The sequence below is a fragment of the Podarcis tiliguerta genome (assembly GCF_965153285.1).
Source record: "Podarcis tiliguerta genome assembly, chromosome: Z".
In the NCBI taxonomy this organism is placed as follows: domain Eukaryota; kingdom Metazoa; phylum Chordata; class Lepidosauria; order Squamata; family Lacertidae; genus Podarcis; species Podarcis tiliguerta.
The window spans coordinates 11,337,667-11,361,745 of record NC_139553.1 but is presented as its reverse complement, the minus strand read 5'-3'; the positions used below and the strand labels follow the sequence as shown (position 1 = coordinate 11,361,745).

At 43.6% G+C, this 24,079-nt stretch overlaps 1 protein-coding gene across 4 annotated transcripts in view; it reads left to right on the top strand.

Annotated features, from left to right (window-relative positions):
• The window catches only part of MVB12B (multivesicular body subunit 12B), a 103,698-nt gene that overhangs the window by 60,883 nt on the left and 18,736 nt on the right, over positions 1-24,079 (top strand). For all 4 annotated transcript variants that reach the window (XM_083423984.1, XM_083423983.1, XM_083423982.1 and 1 more), the window contains exons 8-9: positions 18,422-18,477; positions 21,611-21,670. In XM_083423984.1, coding sequence (XP_083280110.1) covers positions 18,422-18,477; positions 21,611-21,670 — 116 coding nt within the window. The remainder of the gene's footprint in view (positions 1-18,421; positions 18,478-21,610; positions 21,671-24,079) is intronic.

The window sequence follows — 24,079 nt, the reverse complement described above, 5'->3', positions numbered from 1 at the left end:
TGGGGATAGGAAACCATTAGCTCTATGGATGTTGTTGGTCTCCCAAGTCCCATTATCTCTAACCATTGGTAGGGGCTGATGGGAGTTGGAGAAAGTCTGGATGTCACTGGTAGGGCATCTGCCTAGCATGCAGAAGGTCCTAAGTTCATTCCCCAGCATCTCCAGGTAGGTCTGGGAGAGAGTTCTGCCTGAAACCCTGAAGAGCCATTGGAGACAATTCTGAGCTTGATATGTCAGTATATGGTATATGGTTCCATATGGAATCCAACACTTTTCCAATCCCTTATTATTCCACCTCTTGAAGGACTCCATTCTGAAGACTACAACGTAGGGATGGAGAATCGGGGCCCCTGCAGCTGTTATTGACTAAAACCCATTATCCCTGAGTCGGATCATTGGCAGTGCTGGCTGGGACTGATGGGAGTCCAACAGCATCTGGAAGGCCTCGATTCTCCATCCCTTTTATGCTATGGTCCTGTTGTACAATGCTGTCTATCACTGCCACACCAAGGTTTCAGGCACAATCTTTCCCATCACTTGCTAACCATTTCCTTTTAACTAGAGTTTCTGGATATTGAATCTGGGGACCATCCACATGCAAAACATATACTCTGCTACTTAGCATGGTTGGTAATAAGGTTTCAGTTCAAGAGAAGCTGGATGGAGAAGGATACTTGGGTATGTTTGTAAAAGCATTTTCCTTGTGTCTACATTAGTCAGTATGAAAGGGGAGCTGTTTAGCCATTAAGAATTAGTGCTGATTGGAGCCAAACAGTGTAAAAGGAGGTGCATTGCCCACTGAGAATTGACCCATAGGAGAAGACATGCAGGAAGAACATCAATGAGTAGTTGTTATTATATTCTGTGGTTTTCCCTGATAGGGCTCAAGGCAGCTTACAGCTAAAATAGAAACAGCTAAAAACATAGTGGGGAATGCAATGTTAAAAAACAATTATTGATGCACATGCAGACAAATATACATATATTAGGAACATGGAAAACAAAAGGTGCTTCATTTTCAAGAGAATTACAGTGGTACCTCGCAAGACGAAAGAGTTTTTTGTTTTTTGAGTTGCTTCACAAGACGAAAATGTCTTGCGCCTTTTTCTTAAAACCATCAATGCATTCCTATGGGAAACCGTCAATGCATTTCCTATGGGAAACCGTGCTTCGCAAGATGAAAAAATTCACAAGACGAAAAAACTCGCAGAACAAATTAATTCCGTCTTGTGAGGCACCACTGTATGTGCCCATGTGTGTGCACAGAAAATAGTAGATATGGCTGGAAAGCGATACACGGAGAACTACATTGGCCACTGTAATGCATACCTAAATAATAATTTTGTATAATGATAGGATTATTGTATAATCTTAGAAAGGGACATGGCTGTGAGAGGGCATGAAGGGACCCTGCACGTCCGAATTTGCAATTACACTACTAGAGATGACTAACATAGGTCCATTATTTTCAGTGGACCTACTCCCAAAGCCCAAATGTCCAGCCATACCAACATTAAACAATTGCTGAAGATTCCAAAGTTATTAATTAATTTATTTTTTAAAGGTGCATGGTAGATCTGTGTTAAAATGCATAAACATTGTAGGCCACCGGGAGGCTTTCCTAACACATTATCAAAATATCTATAGCTCTAATAATATAAATCAGGAATGATTAGAAAAATATTTGTCCTAATGAAGTAATCATTTGGTCGTAATGCATTTCATGACTGTAGCTTTCGGGTGTGTTAACCGGATGGACGTTGTATGGATTTTCTCATTTTCATCTCCAAAACGCTATCTAATGTTTCATTAAGAGTCACATATAATGTATCTTAAGTACAGTCATTAAATATAGTTTAAGGAGATTTATGTTTCAATATTGCTTAAAGATGGTTTAATAGGCCCATTTACTTGGGCAATATTAATGAGCTCTTACTACCTAATTTTAAGGATCTTAATGTGTATGAAGAGTTTGTGGCTGCACAAAACAACTTGGAAATGGCAAGGCAGCCAATGGAAATGCAGAGTTGCCATTGAAGCAAAACCCTCCAGTGCAACTGCATTCCTAACCCCGTAGCATTGCTCAGTTGAGTTAAAGGGTTGAATCCCCACACCATTTGGCAAGACACACAGGTGCCCTTCACCTGCAACATGTTTCCAGTCCTCATGGTGACTGCTGGCATTCCAAACTCATCTTCCCCGTGGCTTTGTGAGACGAGTCTGATCCAGCAAGACAGTTATCTATAAAGGTTCATCTAGGCCAGCTTTCCTCCTTGCCACCACTCCCAGTGGCCAACTGGAGGCATCTGGGAAATCCCCAAGCAGAACATCGAAGCAACAACCCTCCTTTGTTGTAGCAACTGGTATTCAGAGGTGTTCTGATCCTGGATGTTGAAGACCATGACCATGAGCAGTACCAAAAGAATATAGGAAGCTGCCTTATACCGAGTTGGACCCTTGGTCCGTCTAGTACAGTATTGTCTACACTGATTGGCAGTGGTTCCCCAGGGTTTCAGGCAGGAATTTCTCCCTGCCCTACCCTACCTGGAGATGCCGGGGATTGAACCTGGGCCTTCTGCATGCAAAACGGAAGCTCTCCCACTGAGCTTATGGCCCTTCCCTAAACATTGATATAACTCTATCCTCCTCTTCCACAAATTATTCCAGTTTCATTTTAAAGTCATCTAAGCTAATGACCATCACCCCCATCTTGCAGCAGTGAATTCCATAAGTAGAACAGGGATGAAAATGATCCAACTTTGTGCAAATGATACTTTGGGTATCATTTAAAAGTTCCCTCCCCACCCCAACCTTGGCCATTTTTCAAAGATAATTTCTGAAGCTGTTGTCTATCTGGGAGCCATTTCTTTCACTCTTCATTGTCTTGGTTTGCCTTCAGTGATTTCAGCTAGCCTTATCTGATCATGATGTGATCTTATTCACAAAAATAAGGAACCCACTGTATAGGAACATACACAAAGAGAAAAAACGGGTTCAGGCTAGCATACAAAAACACAATATATGGCAAGCAAAGTTCAACGAATGTACAGTGGAACCTCAGTTTTCGAACATAATCCATTCCGTGAGTCTGTTTGACTTCCAAAACATTCAAGAACCGAAAATCAAAGGGTTGTCGGCAAAGTGAATGGTGAAAATGGAAAAACGCGCCATGGAAGCTGTTTGACTTCCGAGGCGCGTTCGAAAACAGAAGCATTCAGTTCGGTGTTCAAAAACCAAAACATTCGGCAGCTGAGACATTTGAAAACCGAGGTTCCACTGTATTCGTCACAATGTACCCGCTATTACAAGGCGTACAGTACATGCAAGCGGTACTCCAGAACCATCAAAACAAGTACAATATAACAATTAATTATATATTTTCATTATCTTCTCAATACAATCTCACTGCATGGGCTGAATACATCTTTTGATTTGGGCTGTTTCTTGTAGTACTTCTTTAAGAAACCCTTGGTGTTTCATAATCTCTACTCATAAATGTCCACTAGTGGGCTTCCTCTGTGCTCTGCTAGCCAGCATGCAGCAGTTGCCTCTAATTGTACCCGATGTGGGACCTTGTTCACTTCACAGGTGAGTCTGCCTGCTCATGTCTGGAAAAGTTTACACTATATTGTTTGGGTTGGGTTGCTACCATTTTCTTCTGTATTGTCAGCTGAAGGAGGAGTTTTCTCTTTGAAACTGGAATCAACCAGACTCCAGTCCTGTTTGCTACAGCTGCTCTACCACTCCCAAGAATTTCCTTGGGTCGGAAATAATGAAAATATATCATTAATTGTAATATTGTACTTATTTTGATGATTTTGGTGGACCGCTTGCATGTACTGTATGCTTTGTAATAGCGGGTAAAGGTAAAGGTACCCTTGCCTGTACAGGCCAGTCTTGACAGACTCTAGGGTTGTGCGCCCATCTCACTCAAAGAGGCCAAGGGCCAGCGCTGTCCGAAGACACTTCCGGGTCACGTGGCCAGCGTGACATCGCTGCTCTGGCGAGCCAGAGCCGCACATGGAAACGCCGTTTACCTTCCCGCTAGTAAGCTGTCCCTATTTATCTACTTGTACCGGGGGGTGCTTTCGAACTGCTAGGTTGGCAGGCGCTGGGACCGAGCAACGGGAGCGCACCCCGCCGCGGGGATTCGAACCGCCGACCTGACGATCGGCAAACCCTAGGCGCTGAGGCTTTTACCCACAGCACCACCCGCGTCCCGCAAAGTGAATGGTGAAAATGGAAAAACAATAATAGCGGGTACATTGTGACAAATACATTTGTAGTACTTTGCTTGCCAAATACTGAGTTTTTTGATGCTGGCCTGAACCCCTGTTTTTTTTCTATTTGTGTATGTGAACTTATTCACATGAGCAGCAGTCCTGTGTTGCTGATCCAGCAAGTGTTGCCTTTGGTTTTCCACTGGATATGTTTTCCCTCCATAATCTGGACATGCAGCCAAGACAAAGTAATTGATTGCTGTTGTTGTTTTAATTTTTTCCCCAGTTTTCTTTTTCATTAATTACATACATCTCATATCGATAACATTTACTATGCATTCCTCCCTCCCTCCCCTCCTAGGCTTCCTCCAACTTCCACTCCTGGTTTGTTTCTCCTTTCACCCACCTTGCTACCTCCTAAAAGAAAAAAATAGTAATTACATATTCATACAATAACATCAAACCTAAACACATAAAGATGAAAATAAGTACACCATATTATTTCTCTACCTTCTACACATTTTCTATTACTAATGATGTGAAAGTTTATTTGACAAAGTAATTGATTGGGTGGAGGGTGGGGGCGGAGAAGATTGCACCAAAGCAACAGTGGAGAAGATAGCAGAACAACACTAAATAGGATTGGGGGGGAAAGTGAATATTCTCTCAATCAAGAATTTTCTCATAAAATATTTCTCACATGCTGGAAGTATCACTTCTGATCGAGAAATCGAACAGAGAGCATTTGATGCAGTCGAGTTCATATGATTATATCTTACAACCTTTCCTATTGTTTTCTCATTCTCAAATCCTCAAATCATTTCTTAAACAAAGGTCTTCTATCCAGCTGCTATTTGGCCTCTTACATACATTGTTAAGAGATTGTTCTTGTTTACGTCTTCTAGCTTCAGCGATGTTTCAAGCTACTCAGGTGGTTTATTAGTAGGGGATGATAGCAAATTTCTTATTTTCATAATTGGACATTTCTTCCCTATGGACTCATGTTTAAGATACACATTGGAGGGGGGGTTAGAAATCCCCTTTCCTCCCCCCACCTCCATCCCCATAACTAGCTAATAAGTGTTGCATTGTCATCAAGAGAGTAATGGTTTGCTGATTAGCGCAATTAATGACAAATGGTGGTTGGAGCTGGTGGATTGGTTTAGCAGATGATGAATGCCGCATGGCCCAGGTTGATTCCTGCCAAGAGTGCCTTACCTGGCTGCCTGGCCTTCTGTTCTCAAGCAGGTAGCTCTCATTAGTCACAGGGCATAGGTGGCAGCTTAAATTCGCTGTCATTTCGGGGGGGGGGGAGGGCTTAGGAACACAGGCATGCACTTGTTCTCGGATTCCTTTGAGAGTCGTCTGATAGCTTTCCCTGTATTGCTGATGTGGCTTTTGTTTTTATCTCTCACAAATGTCTGCTGTCTGTCTTAATCTAGTTGGGCCGGAAGCTGGCAGTGTGATAGACAGGGTCCAAGGAAGCTGACCCAAAGTAGAAGGCAATCCACAACAGTGAGGAGCAGATAACGGGAACCTGTCAAGCTTACAGGACTTGGAGAGCTCCCAGGGCCAGCAGGATACCGAACTGGCTCTTTTATATGCCCAAGCAGGGTCAGGTGACCTCCAGAGCCACACACCTCTGCGTAAGGCATCTGGTGATTTAAAGGAGCGGGATGCTGGCTTGGAGCAGTGGATGTGATTCAGTTATATGGGCTTTCGGTAATCCCTTTTTTTGCTATTTCTAGTGAAGAACTTAAAACAAAAGAACAGTTTTGATTGATGGGTTTATTGTGATTCTTCTCTCCCACACACCCCAAAGGCTTTTGCTGGATCCATTCTTGGGGTCTAATAACCTTGCCTTGTGGATCTCCAAGGAAAATGACTTTCCCTCCCTAGAATTCAGTGGGGATTTGGGGGGCTGTGCAAGAGGGATAACCAGAGGCCTTCCAGAGCTTACCCACACGATTTAGTGATGGCCACCAGCTGTAAAGGAGAAGAAGAGGAGGAGGAGGAGTTTGGATTTGATATCCTGCTTTATCACTACCCTAAGGAGTCTCAAAGCGGCTAACAATCTCCTTTCCCTTCCTCCCCCACAACAAACACTCTGTGAGGTGAGTGGGGCTGAGAGACTTCAGAGAAGTGTGACTAGCTCCACAGCAGCTGCATGTGGAGGAGCAGGGAATCGAACCTGGTTCACCAGATTACAAGTCCACTGTTCTTAACCACTACACCACACTGGCTCACCACGCTGGAGGATTAGACAAATTCATGGAGGACAAGGCTGTCCAATGGCTACTAGCTATGATAGTTGTGTTCACCCTCCTGTTGGAAGCAGTATGCCTCTGAATACTAGTTGGGAACTGGAGATGAGGAGAATGCTGTTGCACTCAAGAGTCCCCTGGGAAAAGAGAATGGTTGTTAAACCACTCTGGAAATTGTAGGTCTGTGGAGGGAACAAGGATCTCATAACAACTCTTGGCACCCTTAATGAGCTACATTTCCCAGGATTCTTTGGGGGAAGCCATGGCCGTTTAAAGTGTATAATACTGCTATAAATGTATAGTGTAGATAAGCTGAAAGTCTTCTTTGGTTCATTCAAACTTCTGGTAATGAGTTCTGTTTAACTTTAGTTTAGTTGTGGTGTATGCAAGTTGTCCATGCTTGACTTGCCTGCTCAATATTATCTATCGAGGGCTTCCTGACTGCTGAGCTAGTTAACGGATGCTGTTATCTATTCTTTCCACACAGTATTGTGCTTCTGTGCTTTCCCCCCTCTCTTTAATGCCGACAGGGTTTTTATTAAGTCATCTTTAACCGCTTTGGGCAGAAAGTTGAGGCACCAATCATTTAAATGAATGGGGATTCTTCCCAATTCCCCATTGATCTTACTTCATGAAAAAGAGGACCTCTCCTAATGCTAATATCAGATGCAGTTGTTCATAGGGGAAAGACAATATGGTGTAGTGGTTAGAATGTTGGACCAGGATCTGGGAGACCTAAGGTTCAAATTCCCAAGCAGCCATGAAGCCCACTAGGTGAGCATGGGTCATCCACTCTCCCAGCCTAGCCTACCTTGCAAGGGAGTTAATAAAATGGAAGTCATCAATATCCCCTTGGTGGATTTTGAACAAAATAATTGAATAATCAAGACTTAAGTTGCCTTTGAAGGAATAGTTATAAGCATATTTACCTACTGAATTTTGAAACAGTGATGGGTTTCCTAGGGACCTGTTTCGCCTGGTAGTTTCTCTTTAAGTAATGCTGGGGGGGGGCACCCAAACCTTTTACTAATATGGGTGAAAATCCTTAATTTTGTGTTAGTGAAAGGGGGCTAATAATTATATAGTTAATTGGCATCTGGAAATTAGGACAATCTTAATTACAGAGCACCATTTCCCTAATAGCTACAAGGCTTGGGCATTTGATCTATATGGAGATTGGTGGCTATTATGCAATTAGCAATTACATTAATGGGGGCATCCTATTTTGACGGAATTTGCATATGCAAATAAAACATACCTAATAGAAATAGCATTGCTGCCCTAATGATTCTGATTCCCTCCCCCCCCCAAAAAAAAGACCCCTCCCCAATGTTTTTAAATCACTCTCAACCTAATTGCTATCTCTTTTCTTTTATCTCTTCAGAATGGAACTGCATGCTAAAGATGCATGCTTAAGGAGGTTGAAGGAACCCTTTAATATAGGGACACATTAAATGAATAAATATAAATTTAATTTCAATGATATGGAAGCATGGCATGTAGCTATTGCCACATGTGCTTGGGGGGTGTCTTTGCATGTGTTGGCACCGGTGTTAAAGGACCACAAACTTTATTTATTTGTTTGTTTGTTTATTTATTTATTTATACATACCCATCTGGGCGGCTTCCAACACATATAAAAATATAATACAAAAATCAAACATTAAAAACTTCCCAATACAGGACTGCCTTCAGATGTCTTTTGAAGGTTGTATAGTTATTTACAGTGGTGCCTCGCAAGACGAAAAGAATCCGTTCCGTGAGTCTCTTCGTCTAGCGGTTTTTTCGTCTTGCGAAGCAAGCCCATTAGCGGATTAGCGCTATTAGCGGTTTAGCGGCTATTAGTGGCTATTAAAGGCTTAAGGGATTAGCGGATTAGCTGCTAAAAGGCTATTAGCAGCTTAGTGCCTTAGAAAAAGGGGGTGGGGAGCGGGGAAAAAACCCCAGGAATCGCAAGACATTTTTGTCTTGCGAAGCAAGCCCATAGCAAATTCGTCCTGCGAAGCACCTCCAAAACGGAAAACCCTTTCGTCTAGCGGGTTTTCCGTCTTGCGAGGCATTCGTCTTGTGGGGCACCACTGTATCTCCTTGATATCTGATGTGAGGACGTTCCACAGGGTGGTTGTGGCTACTGAGAAGGCCATCTACCTGATTCCCTGTAGGTTCACTTCTCACAGTGAGGGAACCATCAGAAAGCCTTCAGAGCTGGACCTCTGTGTTTGGGCAGAATGATGTGGGTGGAGACAGTCCTTGAGGCATACAGGGCCAAGATCATTTAGGGTTCTAAAGGTCAGCACCAACACTATATTTTAAAACAGCACAATTGAAAGTGTTGGTTAGACAGAATATTCAGAAAAATATTCAGAAAATAATTAAAATCAACTAGGGCTGCCATATGTCCGGAATTTCCCGGACATAACCAGGATTTGTCCGTCAAAAAGTGGCATCTGGGCGGAATTTTCAAAAATCTGTTTAAATGTCTGGGGAAACGCGGGCACCTTTTTGGTGAATTTCCTTTAAAAATCACACCAAAACTACTACTTTTTTAAAGATTTTTTTTTGGGGGGGGGGAGCGTTTGTTTCCAGATTTTCACTTTTTAAAAATATGGCAACCCTAAATCAACTATATAAGCTAAAAGCAGATTAAAACAAATGTCAGCACATTGCCAGATAGGCTTGTCTAAACAAAACATTTTCTAGTGGGCATCAAAGAGTGTACAGTAAAGGTGCTTTCTTGATGTCGATAGGCAGGAAGTTCTGAAGTGGGGGGGGGGGGCTGCCATGCTAAAAGATTGATTTCTTACAGATTTAAGAAGGCATGCCTTGTAGGGGCAGGTGACAAGTTCTCTGAATTTTGTAGTGTTCTCCAGCCATGTAACGTGTATAAAAATGCATACAGGCAACTCCCCATACCTATGGGAGCTGCTTTCCAGGGCACTGCACAGGTTCGTGGGACACACATAAGCCCGCCCCGTTCCACCCTCACCCTGTTCCATCCCCTTCTGAAGCTGAAAACTGTGTGCGCATCAGTGATGAACGCAGATGGGGAGTTGCCTGTATACTATGAAGAAGTGTTCATAAAAACATACTGTATGTACTGGTAAAATTAACATGCAAAAAAGCATTATATTAATGGAAATCGCTTTGCAAAAATGTGAATATGAGGTAAAATTACTAATATACATAGGGGTGCACTAAAACACTGATGAATTTTCATTGATGGCTTTTAAACAATAATCAGGGGACACGGCGGGGCGAGAAGAGGGAAAGCTCCATTACACAGGAGTGCTTCAGCTGATGGGGATCATTAGGTGAATCCCCACCCCACCCCGTGCTGAAGTGTTTTAGCCAGTGCTACTCCTACTCAGAGTAGACCCATTGAGAATAATGGACATGACTAGATTAGATCTGTTAATTTCATTATGTCTTTTATGTGTAGAATCTAGCTGGATACAGCCCATACTTTTCTGCAGATTTAAAAACAAGCGAAAGATTACAGATCGATGCGGAAATGGGATGGAATAGATTTCTGAATGAACGCAGGCAAATTCCCCCCACCCATCCTTTGGAAGGATCCCATCCTGGATGCTTTGAAGAATAGCTGTCTGGATGTGTGGGGCTCCTGGAACCCAGCTGGTTTGGGCTAATCCTCTTGGAAGCTGGATGGCAAGGCAGCCTCTGCTGAACGTACGACAACAGATGGCAGGCCCAACCCGCAAAATAAACAGCAGTATGTCTTTGCCATGCAAAAGCAGCCTGTTTGTCTTCTCACGGTGTTCTGTTGGGTTGGAGAGTTCGCCTGTTTCATTCACTTTTGCCACCCCATAGCCGTTCTCCTTTTGTATAGTTTATTATTTGCACCCTGCTTTTATTTAAAAATAATTCTCAAAGCTGCTTGCTGTAAAAATAAAATGCAGCATAATAGAACAGCAGACTAACTATTATTACTATTATTTGTTTGTTTGTTTGTTTGTTTGTTTGTTTGTTTCATATCCCACCCTTCCTTCATAAGGAGCCCAGAGAGGCAAACATATTCACAATTTAAAAGCAAAGGAAAATCAATTTCAATTAAAAACATGTAAAAGCAGTTGCATCGTTAAGGAGTTTGTGAGTGTGGGATGGATCCGTAAATGTTTCTCTTTTTTTGTACTTCTATCAAACGTGGAGTTCCCCCTGATCATTCTGATACCTCCTTGTTTCTGAGGCTTCATAAACACTATTAATTTAAAGCACATAGACCCTAAGAATCCTGAGAACAGTAGTTTGCCTGTACACATCTACAAATCCCAAACTCCATGTTTAATAAGGGACAGTTCCCAGGTTTCTTGAGGGGCTGGATGCTTTAAATGTATGGTGTGTCCATAGCCTAAGTGGTTTCATTCTGTTTGCAATCCTTTGCACTCAGCAACTGAGTTTTCTATTAGAAGGAGTTAGAAGGATGTAAGAAGCTCACTGCTAGATCATACGAAGGGTTCGGCTTCCTGCTTCTAACGGTAGCTAATCATGTGTCTCTGGAAGCCCTCAGACAAGTCCTGAAGGTAAAAAGCTTCTCCATGTTTATGCTCCTCAGCAGTAGGTACTGAGAGACATGGTGTCTCTGTAACATAAGTAATAAAACTTTGCAATAAAGCATAAAACAAGGCAGGGGAACTCAGCCTCCATCAAGTCTGCCTGATTCTCATGTTATGGATGGACCACAAAACAGGGCCTCTGAGGCTTATCTCAAAGGAAGCCACTTAGGGCTTTGAATGACTCTTTTCAGTATTTTAAGTCAAGCCCAAAAACAAATAAGCCTGGACTGGGTAGCCTCAGACAGGGGCCACATGTGGCCCTCTGGACCTTAGAACTCTCCACAGGCTGCACTCTTCACTGGCCCTCCACACCACATAGCTGGAATGTGCTGATGAAGTCTGATAGTGCCTCTTGCTTACCTAGATGGAGGGGAGAAAAGCTCCCCTACTGTACAAAAGTAAAATTTACATTCTTTGCTGTGCCCACTTTTGCCTCTGGAGTGGCTCAGCATTGGAATATGGCCACAAGGGAATGTGGCCCTCAAGTTGAGAAGGGTTGATTGGAGTTGTATGTTCTGGGCCTCAGGTGCTGGATTGTCTGACAGCAGCATTATGTGCTAATTTGTGGTTTTAGGCCGACTCCAAAAGCAACCACAGTGCTGAACAGTAGCTATGATAATAGCAGCAACAGTACCACAAAGTAGATATTAAGGTGTAGACAAGAAAAGCAGAATGCCCACTCGATCCCTTGGCTTTTCCATCGTCCTGTGCTGTGCTGGTGCATCCTGCAGCATACCAAATGTCCAACATGCTTCTTCAGGAGAGCCTAATTCTGACAATGCCAGCATTTTTCACTTCCCTTATGTCCCCATTAATAAAGCAATGATCCAAAAGCAGCTTTGCTGAGTCTGATCTTTATGCTTCCATCACTCATGACGAGATAATTTCACACAGGATCATTTTTAAATTAAATGACGACGAAGGCGCGCAGGGCTGTTTCTCCCCCCAGTGTTCTCTAGTTCATGGGAGTCTATCAAGTCATTAATGTGTCGTGACAAACCGCTTGACGGAAACAGGCGTAATTAATTATTTGCATAAATAATGACATGGAGCGGGCTCTTTTCGGCCTTATCTGTGAGGCTGACTGCTGAACCACTCAAAAAAGAATGAGGTATTTACATTTGCCTCAAACCATGTTCCAGCTCTGCAGAAAAGGGGGCACAGAAGGGGCTGTCGCTCTTCAATCCCTGGCATCCTCAGGTAGTGCTGAAACCATGGGCAGCTGCTGCCAGTCGCTGTAGGCAGTACTGAGTTGGATGGACCAAGTGGTCTGACTCAGTATAAGATAGCTTCCTATGTTTCTAGAAGATTAGGCTCCTTTATTTTCAACAAAGTTAAGGTGGCAGCAGGGAGGGTCTGTTCATAGCCCAAATATACACAGCATTCTACGCCATCCAAGACGTGGGAGTGTTTATGCAGGCAGTACTTTCTTTTAAAATACATAGCCCCTACTGCACGTATTAAGTCTGGGGAAAGCGTTATCACTTCCCTCAGTTGTATAAAATTTGTTCTCATTGCCATATGTTCACTGGAGTTGATAGGTGTCTTAACTTTGCTGGATTGTACCTTGCTGTTACTGGGTTGGTGGAGCATGAAGCCTGAGTTCCTAGGACTTGGGGGGTTTGAGGAGGGCATCCAACAGGTGAAGGAACAAGAACTAGGGAAAGTAGCTGCCTAGCAAGAAAAGGCCAGTGCTGAACCAGGTACTTTTCGTGATTGGCTGGGGAGAGACTAGTGGGCTGTTAGGGTGACTGGAGCCACTCTGGAGACTTTGTCATCCTGGCAGCTCTTACATCTGCAGCTCAAAGTGACTCCCTCTGAGGGACAGCTTATCAGCGATCCAACAGTTCCTGGTTCTGCCTAGGGCTTAGGGGAAATGTCCCCTTCTTTCTCATCTGCTTTGGTAATTTTTCATTTGGAAAGCTTGCAAAATGGAGATGAGAATACCTCTTTAGGGTGAAGAGAGGAGGCATTGCCCTCACTCTGATTTGGCTTTGTGACATCACCTAGCCAATTCCGGTTAGCTATGCTGCACTGTGGAGGGGGAAATAGGTTTTTGTTTGAGGACCCTTATTCTGGTTTTGAAAATTGAATTAGCAGCATGGTTTTGTAATATTATTACATTATCCATGTGATCCCTGGTTGGCTGGAATTGCCTCATCAAGACATGAGATAGACACACGCACACATTGTGTGTATATTGTAAATGAAAGTGGGGAGGCAACAGAAAAAAATGGAAAACAGGTGCGTGAACTGGTGTTATTATGTAAGTTTTCAACCCCATTAAAACTTCCATAAGCAAAAATTCAGCAGTTCTTACTCCAGCCCCACAGCTTCTGACAGCTATATTTGGCATACCTTTTTCCCCTCACCCGCTTTTAGATAATTTTTCTTGAGCTTGTCACATTCTTTGTTCCATAAAGTTCTTTATTAACATTGATGTGAAGAAACCATCTGATCTTTGAATGAGTCAAAAGGAACAATTGCAAGCGTCTTCATAATCACCGTGAAATGCTGCAGATATGTATATACATAGGAGATAATAACAGCAATTAGTAGTTAGAATTCCTCCTGTTTCTGATCCCATTGTTTGTTTTTTTCCTTTTGAGAGAACAAGTGCTTATTATTCATGGAAATGTTGTTCTGTTTCAGCTGAAACTCTCTTTTCTCCTGCAACTCAGTATATTTAGCCAATGTGACCAATGGGAATTCATCAGCGTGTTTAAATTTGGGATATTGTTGGTAGCCTTTGCTAAAAATATAGCTATTCTGGAGGGAGATGAATTGCCGGTTTGACAATTTGAGGTTGAAGCAGAGGGATATGATGCACACAGAGGAAGAGCAGGCGCATTAGAGTACATAATGCGCCAGTGCCTGGAGAAAGTGTGACAATGCGCTTTCAGATACAATTGTATTCACAGCCCATCTTCTCCAAAGTGCCAGCCCTCTTAACAAAACAATGCAGAAATAGAACACTGCAAATAAGACCTTAGCTAATACATTATGATGTCACAGGTTTTTAACATGTCAAAGTTGGTCCATGGTAAGCCAGGAGCCTAAGAGCAAGTCAGGGCTGAATGGCAAATCGGGAAGCAAGAACAAATCAGAACCAAGAGTAAGGCCAAGTCCAGCAGCTTCATAGGGCCAGTTTGAACCCTGCTGGCCCCTCATCTCATCTGTCCCCTATTCTACAGATAAATGTAATGCCACCTTTTGACCTTCAGCAACAGGGGGCACCAGAGAGCAAGTTAGCAGCTTCTTCCTCCAGCATCAGCTGACAAGGAAGGAAGAACATGAGAACATTTCAACATTGGCTTCTCTGAGTCAAACCATTGATATATCTAGCTCAGTATTGTTTACACCAGGCATGGCCAAACTTGGCCCTCCAGCTATTTTGGGACTATAGTTCCCATCATCCCTCACCACTGCCCCTGTGAGCTAGGGATGATGGGAGTTGTAGTCCCAAAACAGCTGGAAGGCCAAGTTTGGCCATGCCTGGTTAAACTGACTGGCTGTCGCTCTCCAGGATTTCAGACAAGGTCCATCCATAACAGGAGATACAGTGGTACCTCGCAAGATGAATGCCTCACAAGACGAAAAACTCACAAGACGAAAGAGTTTTTTGTTTTCTGAGTTGCTTCGCAAGACGAATTTCCCTATGGGCTTGCTTCGCAAGACGAAAACATCTTGCGCCTTTTAAAAAAAACCGTCAATGCATTCCTATGGGAAACCGTCAATACACAGTGGTGCTTCGCAAGACGAAAAAATTCACAAGACGAAAAAACTTGCAGAACGAATTAATTTCGTCTTGCGAGGCACCACTGTACTAGAAATTGAACCTGAGACCTTCTGTGTGTCACACAGATGCTCTATCATGGAGCTACAGCCCTTCTCAGAAAGTACATTTGAATCTGGAGTCTCTAGTTTGAGATCCCTAGCAAGAAATAGGGGGCAAGCAGCAGAAGATATTGCTGATTATTGGAAAGTGAGCTTCCCACACTGACTGTGGTAAATGGGTCATGGCAATAGTTTGCCAGTACTCTCTCCCTAAGGAGCAGCCATTGAACATGTCCATCTCTCCGGTCTCTCTTTTTCCCGTCCACCCACCTTGATACTTTCCAAAACATAGACTTCACAAATAATCTCTTGATGACAGACCTTGACAAGACTGATTCTTGCGACTCCGTGCTCACTTCTCTTTGACACAGCAGCATTAATAACAGATCTCATTGTGCGTCTTGACATTCTTATTTTTTTTTAAAAAAGCACAATCGTTCCGATAAAGGGCATCTGCTTAATTACAGGTTTCCTTAATTACAGCTCTGTGGAAGCTCATCTGCTTGGGCAAATCCACATTGTAGCGCTGAGTCGTTTTGGCATATATTTCCCCCACTTTTCATCTGCTGTGGGTTTCTCCACACGTGGTGTCTTTCAAAGCCTTTCTCCTTCCTTGAAGGAGCTGAGGACACTCTCCAGTTAATCCTCACAACAATCCTGTGCAAAATCTCCCCATGAGCCCCATAGCAGATGGGCTCTGAACCTGAATCTAGATTTTTATAAATATTTGGGTGCTTCCTGTCTTCTCCAAAGCTTCTCAATTTAAAGAGGAGGTTTGGGGAGCAAGGGTTGGACTAGGATGTGGGAGACAAGAGTTCAAATCCTCATTCCTCCATGAAGCTCACTGGGTAACCTAGTCTCTGAAACTCATCCTAACCTACCTCACATGGTTGTTGTGGGCATTAAATATGGGGTGGGGGGGACTCATGCACCACCTGATCTCTTAGGAGAGTAAGGTGGGCTGTAAAGGTAAAGGGGACCCCTGACCATTAGGACCAGTCATGACCGACTCTGGGATTGCGGCACTCATCTTGCTTTATTGGCCGAGGGAGCCGGTGTACACCTTCCAGGTCATGTGGCCAGCATGACTAAGCCGCTTCTGGAGAACCAGAGCAGCACATGAAAACGCTGTTTACCTTCCCGCCAGAGCGGTACCTATTTATCTACTTGCACTTTGACGTGCTTTTGAACTGCTAGGTTGGCAGGAGCAGGGACTGAGCAACAGGAGCTCACCCCGCCACGGGGATTCGAACTGCCGACCTTCTGATTGGCAAGTCCTAGGCTCTGTGGTTTAACCCACAGCGCCACCCGCGTCAAGGTGGGCTGTAAATGCAATTAAATAAACAAACATAGGAAGCAGCCTTCTGTTGTGCCAGGCCATTGTTCTATGCTCAGTATTGTCTACACACTGACTGATAGTTGTTCTCTATGTCCAGTCTGAAGAAGCACTTGAGCTCATATTATGGTTTCTGCCTGAAAATTTAATGAACAATTCAGTATAGTATATCAGCAAAGCAAAAATAAGAGAGAGACATGGCAGGTGCAAGGCAGTGACAGTGAGAAACCAGAACTTAAGAATGACAGGAACACACCAGAATTCAGAAGGCCTCTTGCTCAAGCAAGTCCCTGCTTGAACGGGAAGTCCTATGTACTCCCTTCCTGCTTAGGAGGATCCAGTGACCAGCTCAGGTGGGTGGCTGCAACCCAGCTCATGAAATGTACCTCCACTGAGAAGCTGCCATTCAGTAGTTCACCACATGAGGGAGCAGCACACAGATCCAGTAGCTTCTGCTGTTTATAGCTCCTTGCTGTTCCTTATGAGTCGTAGAAGTGGGTTGAAATAAGTCCTGGGGTTTAATCGGAAGGCGCATGAAACAGCCACCTTCCGAAGTTAATGTGTTCAGTACAAGGATGGGAAATGGAGCAGAAACCCGTATGTACTCTGCTATGCATTCCACATACATAAAATAAATGTGATTTTTTTAAAAAAAAAACCCTCATGGAAGTTCATCAGCATTTTAACATGAATTTCTCATAACGTGTATGCTTTTTTCACACAATCTTGCAAAACTGTTTTATCTAAAGCACTGGATTTTTCTATGTGAATTTCACCAATCTATCAGTTTTTATGCACCCTTTTCCTGATTGTGTGCATTCATTGGCGGGGGAAAGTGTGAATTTCGAAGGATAGCTGTGCTTCCCTTGATGCATGGCTTGAGACAGCGCAAATTAGGCAGGCAAACTGAACTTAAATGCAAACTGAATTGAATTTCTCCCTCATCTCTAATCCAAGCCCGGGCAAAATGAGGCTGAGAGATGGGGAGGGATAGATGTTTTCCCAAATCCCAAAGTGTCATCATTCGGAGGGCATGTCAAAAACTTATGTAGACAAGACCAGCTTGAGTGTAATGGTTGTGCTGTGAGTAGGGGCTGCATTCTGACATGGGGGTGGGGGTGGGGGTGATTTATTAAAGTTGTATACCGCCCTATACCCCTAGATCTCAAGGCATTAGTTTTTCTGATTGTGATGCAAGTGCTTCTGTCCTGTTTTTTAATGTTTCTTTCACCCTACAGCACCTGCTGTTCTACAGAACTGCGGCTTTTTGACAATAATAATAATAATAATAATAATAATTTTATTTATATCCCGCCCTCCCCTGCCAAAGCCAGGCTCAGAGCGGCTAACAACAATTAAAGTAACACAACATTCTAAAATCAATTCATTTTAAAATCAATTCAAAATCAAATTAATGGCAACCATTGGGCTAGATTACCAAAGGAGGCAGTCAGGTTGTGCCTTGGCTAAAGGCCAGGCGAAACAGCTCTGTCTTGCAGGCCCTGCAGAAAGATGCCAAGTCCCGCAGGGCCCTAGTCTCTTGTGACAGAGCATTCCACCAGATAGGGGCCACAGCTGAAAAAGCCCTGGCTCTGGTTGAGGCCAGCCTAACCTCCCTGTGGCCTGGGACCTCCAAGATGTTTTTGTTTGAAGACTGTAAGGTCCTCTGTGGGACATACCAGGAGAGGCAGTCCCGTAGGTACGAAGGTCCTAGGCCGTATATCAGCATTCCACACTAAATTTCACTCCCACCAGTGGGTGTGGTGTGACACAAAGAGTGTAATTGAACAATGTCACTACTTCCCCACCCCTTTCCACACATACATGGTTCTGTTACCCCATGATCCCGCCATGAAAATAGCAGGAAATAGCTGGATGCTAGTATATCCCCTCCACACACAATTTTTTCATTGTGCTCCCCCAATTTTGCAGCTTAAGGGGGCTGCAAACAGATTTGTTTTCTGGAATCAAATAACACAGTATACTCTCGTTAGTTTTCTGGGCCTGGCTTTTACGTCGTGTGAAAGCTGAAATGTTATGTGGAAATCAACAGGGGAATGTCAGGGAGATGGAACAGACTGGCACATGAGTACAGAGTGAGAGACGTAGATTTTGGGGACCTGGCTGAAAAATAGTGCTGTGAATCACATCAGCATTGAGTGATGGCTAATGCTGCTTTCTTTGTGCTTGTAGCGATGGAAGGAGTGCCTTTTATGATCTCGGAGAAGTTCGCCTGCGCTTCCGAAGGGGTAAGTTCTTTTATCCATGTACATAAGTGTATATTTTCTCATCGCTCTGGCCATCCTTCCTTCTCTCTGTTCCTTATCTATTTATTTGCAGCATTGGTACTCAGGCCTCTGGCTCTCAGTGTGGCTTATAAAAATCAATTCTGAGACAGTCCCTGACCTCAGGTTCAAAAGACATGGCGTGTGAGGAAAAAGGAAGAAGAAGCAGAAGGAAAAAAGCAAGCTCAAACACAAGTTTTTGCAAAGTACAGTTGATGGCAGTCCTGGCTATCTTGCCATTGATATAAAGAGCAACCTTCCTCCTGAACCACTTTTAACATGCACCCATTCCAAAAGCAGAACTGGTGACAACATCCAGAACAGGAAAATAGGACAGCTCCTAGCACACAAGAAATACACATACAGAGGAACAGTTTTAGTTTTTCTTGCCTGGATGGCTCAGATGTAGTGATGGCCAGAAGTTATGTCTGTATCTATTGATAGATTTATTGGGGAATGACCATGTTCATTCATTTCAATGGGTCTACTCCAAGTAGAATTTAGTTGGGCACAACCCCAAGTGAATCAAATGGCCTCTTTCCCCTGCGCCTGTGCCGTCTCCAGCCAAATGAAACCCAACCTTGCACCCGCCGCCCCGACTCCCTATTTCTGGGAGCTGCTTAGACCTTGAAAAATGTGAGCTATTCCGCACATGGAGCGCAAAGTAACTTGAGCTGACCCAACTCCTCTTGGTTGCCGTGGCGACGTTGGCTGGCTCCCAGCTGCTGCAGAGAAGGACAGCCTCGCTGGTCCTGTTTACCAATTCCTCTCTCAGAAGTTGAGAGGTCATTACGTCCTAATGAGGCAGCAGATGGACCTCGGCTGGAGTCCGGGCAGCCGCAACGCAGCCTTAAGAATAACCTCGTCCATCTTCCCTGCTTCTTCTCCCCCCTCTGCCTGGAGAACACAGCCAGTGCCCAAATGTCTGTTCATACTGTAAAAGCTCCTCTTGGGCAGTTAGCGTATTAGGCCAGGAATGGGATTTTTTTTTTCCAGACCAAGAGCTGCACTCCCTTCTGGGCAATGTGTCCCAGGATCCACATGACAGTAGTGGGCAGGGTGAAAGGCAATAGCAGGCAGAACAACAAATGTAGGTTTTACCTTTGTACAGTAGGCTCCACAAACACACCCCTCGCTGTCCATCATGGCAAGCAAGAGGCACCATCAGAGTTCAAGGACACATTCCAGCCAGGCAAAATCACTCAAGGAGGGTGCAAAGCAGGGCCAATGAGGGGTGTGCCTGAGGAGAAGGGGTGTGGCCTCATGAGAATTCCAAGGGCCAGATAGAGAGGCCTGGAGGACGGCATTTGGCCCCTGGGCCCAAGTTTATGCTCCCTTGCTTTGGATGGTAATGTGTATTACTTGAGAGACTGAGATGTGTTTAGCCAGCCTTGCTGCCTAGCGCACTCAGCACACCTTATTGCTGAGTTGGGCCCTGAAGCCCAACTTAACAGCACCACTCTAGCTCATACATGTCCAGTTTGCAAAGCAAAGAAGCTGGCCTGAGACCACCCCTTCACTGCCCCAGGAATGGCAAGTGGGGCTGGGGTAGTGGAGTGCCCTTCTCCTCCTCATCGCATGGGCCATTGCAACAGGCAAATCCAAATCTAGTTCTTCCTCCCCTTCCCCATCCCCCAAAAAAGCCTCCCTGCCTGTTACTCAATTCAAAAGAGCCACTTTTCATTTATTTATTTTATTGCACTTCTGTCTTGGCAACTTTCTAAGAAATTTCAGGCAGAATACATGTTTCCTCTCCCAACCTGCACACAAACACACATCACATAGTATCTCCCCGACAACCCTATAAGGTAGCTACAGAGTGCTGGTTAGCTAAGAATCACCCAATAAGCTTCCTGACAGAGGATTTGGAACTGGGTGTCTCCCCAACTCTACCACACTGCTGAGACACTTAAAACCGCTAAGCCACACAGTCTTTTCAAATCTTAAGAGCAAGACCCTGGGTAATCCAGCCCAACTGAGAGCTCCAGTTCTCATTTCTGCAGCACGAGCATCCTTATCCATCCCAAATACAAAGACCAAAACATACATGTAAATAGAATTAACACTGAGCTATCTAGAATTAAAAATCATAGAAAAAGCAAGATAAGAAGGAAAGGAAAAGGAAAAAGAGTGTCTCGCGATTCTCCGTCTGTCAATTATTCAAAATAATTATTCATTTATTGAAAATATTTAGGGCATACATTCCAGAATAATTCCTCCCCCCCCCCCAATTTTTTAAAATTGATTTTCCACATTTATCTCAAAATGACACAACAAAGAAAAACACACCACAGTACAACAAAATTAAACACAGATAAAAGTTATTTCTTCAAATACCTAATTGATAACTGACTTCCTCGAATCTCCTCTAACTAAATTTCATTATATCACCTTTATAACAGTTCTCCAAGTTCATACATTCCAGAATAATTTCTAGCTGTGCTAGAATCCAGCTTTTTTCCATTCTGCTAGATGGTGTTTTCTGAGTCTTCCCTCTCAGGCATCTCAGATTCAAAACTTTTCTTAAAAGCCACACATGTGAGACATAATTGTCTTTCTTCCTTTAGCAATTAGGGAAAAAACACACAATTTTTGGGATGGGGGAGAATGCCACAGCCTGTGAAGAATCAGAGAGGCCACCTGTTCATCCATTGAGCCAACCACAATGATTATAATTGGTATTGGGCTGCTCTCAGTACTTTTTAATGGAGTGCAAAGGAGGAGTGACCTCCATTGTGATAATCAGGTATCTGCTTTGGCAGATAAGTGTACTGATAACTGACACAAGCCAAGTTCTACACTGCTCTCATTGAGGGTGAAGTGGAAAGAAGTTCCAACCCAGTGGTTGCTCTTCTGGACACTGATCGTGTCCTGATTTTAAGCTTAATTTTAAATGGATTGTCCACTTGTTTTTTTCAGGGGAGATACCCACGATGTATTGGGATCCTGTGACCCACTAGACTTTTGTGAGCCTCTTAACTAATCCCTGCACTTGCTAGGAAGCTGGAACATTCCATTTGCTGGAATTATCATTTTTATAAACTGGTTGTTGTTGTTGTTGTTGCTATTGTTATTATTATTTTGCATTTCCTTATAGATGCAGCCAGTCGATCTCCTGGGCATCACTATTAAATCCTTGGCAGAAATCGAGAAGGAGGTAAGTCCCTTCTGGAATCTTGTCCTTCCTTGATTCACCACCTGAGTTCTTTTCAGAGCCTGGGTATGATTTATTCGCTTTACAAGGCTGTGGGTGAAATTCTGCACCACCATAACCCAAATTCTGCAGCATTCTGCAGCGTCTGTATTTTGATGCAAATATGCATAGCTTTCCCCACTTTGCACAATTTATTTTGTACATATAGATAAAGCTTCAGACCAGCACTTAACACAAGCTTGCTGTGGTTCCCTGTTGGGATTCAGTTAATCACTAAAATAATATATACAACACGGTGATTAACAAACAGATTTTATTTCTGCTGCAAAACATTTTGGCTTTCGCCTTTGTCAGCTGCTCTGGTGGGGATATATTTATATTTTGAGACTGGGAGAACACATACAGGGTGGTATGAAATCTTGCCTTTAAAATTTGCAGAAATCTAACTCAGCCTCTCTTCCAGCTTCTGAGGGTGTTGTTGTTGTTGTTGTTGTTGTTGTTGTTGTTTAGAGGCAAAACTGGGTGAGGCAATAAGTGTTACTCTTACATTTATAAGAGGGGTTCTGCGTTCACATTTCTCCATCCAGGGAAGCAAGAGGCAGTATCACAGTTCAAAGGCACATTCCAGCCAGACTAACACACTCAAGAAGATTGCAGTGAAGGGCTATTGAGGGGCATGGCCTGGGAAGAGTTCTGAGGACCAGATAATGAGGCCTAGAGGGCCACAATTGTTCCCCATCACCCAGGCATGTGGGGGTGGGTATGGAGAAAGGGGATAGAAAAAGTTTCTCTCATAACACTCGAACTGGATGGCTTTCAAAGATTAGACAAATTCATATAGGATAAGGCTGCCGTTGGTACTAGCTTTGATGACCATACTCTGCCCCCTCAGAGGCTTTAATGCTTCTGAATATCAGTGGCTGGAAACAGCAGGAGGGGAGAGTCTGCAGGTTTTCCATGGGGATCTTGGTTGGCCACTGTGAGAACAGGATGCCGGACTAGAGGGGGCCTTGGCCATTCTTACGCTTGAGGTTTCCCATCCTAGGTATAGGAAACGTTCAGCTAAATGGACCACTGGAGTCTGACTGTGTAAGGCAGCTTACAAAGTGCTGATTTCTAGCCCCAGGATCACTAATTGGCTACCCCTGTTTGACAGTAACGTGATGCCACAAGTGCATACATTTTAAGATAAATCAATCTCTCAAGATTCGACAAGGGAAGTGTTGTTGGCTTTTATGGCTTAATTTCACCATCTCAGCAAAGCCTCTTCAACTGCATTTCAAAGGACTTAATTTTATTCAGATCCTCCCAAGTTGCTGCCTCCCTCCTCCCTCACGCCCCGTGCCCCCACTCCTTCTCAGCAGGCCTCCCCTCCTGAGCACAGTCACATGTAATGGTCTTTAAACGAACACACTTGCTAACTGGCAGGAATTCAGGTTTGGTTGTTCATTTGTTTTTTAAACGTTGGTTCCAGCGATTCAGCTTGGGAGTTTTGGTTATTTCTCTGTGCCCCCCCCCCTCACACCCCAATCCCAAATGACTGGAGAAATTCGTCTTGATTATAATTGCTCTTACCCACGCATATCTAATTTGTATCTTTTTAAGTGTTAATTAGTAAACAGTTTGAGCTGACATCTTTATGCGTTTGCATCTGTGAAAAATAGCGCTTATTGCTGCTTTAGCTGCGGGCCCTTGCTGCTCACTGCAACATTGCGACATTGACATAAAATTAATGAAGACATGGGTGCCAATTTTTATTTTTTTTTAGCTGCCTTTAGGAAGATCTCCTCCTTGGCGAGACTCTCCTTCATGCCATTTAATTTATTTATTTTTTTAAGGAGAGGGAGATGTGTACTCATACATCACTTTCCATGCAACATCTTTGCTAAGCAGGCGCCCGTATTAATTTTCCAAGAACGTGGTGCACATTTCCCAGTTACCTAGGTAGCAATCAAACTTGCAACCGGGATAATGCCAAAATGTATTCTCCTTTCTTTAAAACTTTCCCCAGCCATTAACTTTCAAGATAACCAGGTGTTGATAATAAAACAATGCAAAAAAAATAATAAAAATAAACAAACTCTGCTCTCTTATAGGCACACAGTGTCATCTAGTGGTGGCATTAAATATTGCATTGGGAGGGAATGTACTTGTTCATTGCATTTATATTATTACTTTTTCTTCAAGGAGGCATACATTTAATCCCCACAACAACCATGTGAAGCAGGTGAGGCTGAGATGCAGCGACAGGCCCAAGGCCACCCAGCAAGCTTCATGGCCAAGTGGGGATACAAACTCAGATCTTCCAAGTCCTAGTCTGACACTCTTAACTACTACAGTGGTACCTCGGGTTAAGTACTTAATTCGTTCCGGAGGTCCGTTCTTAACCTGAAACTGTTCTTAACCTGAGGT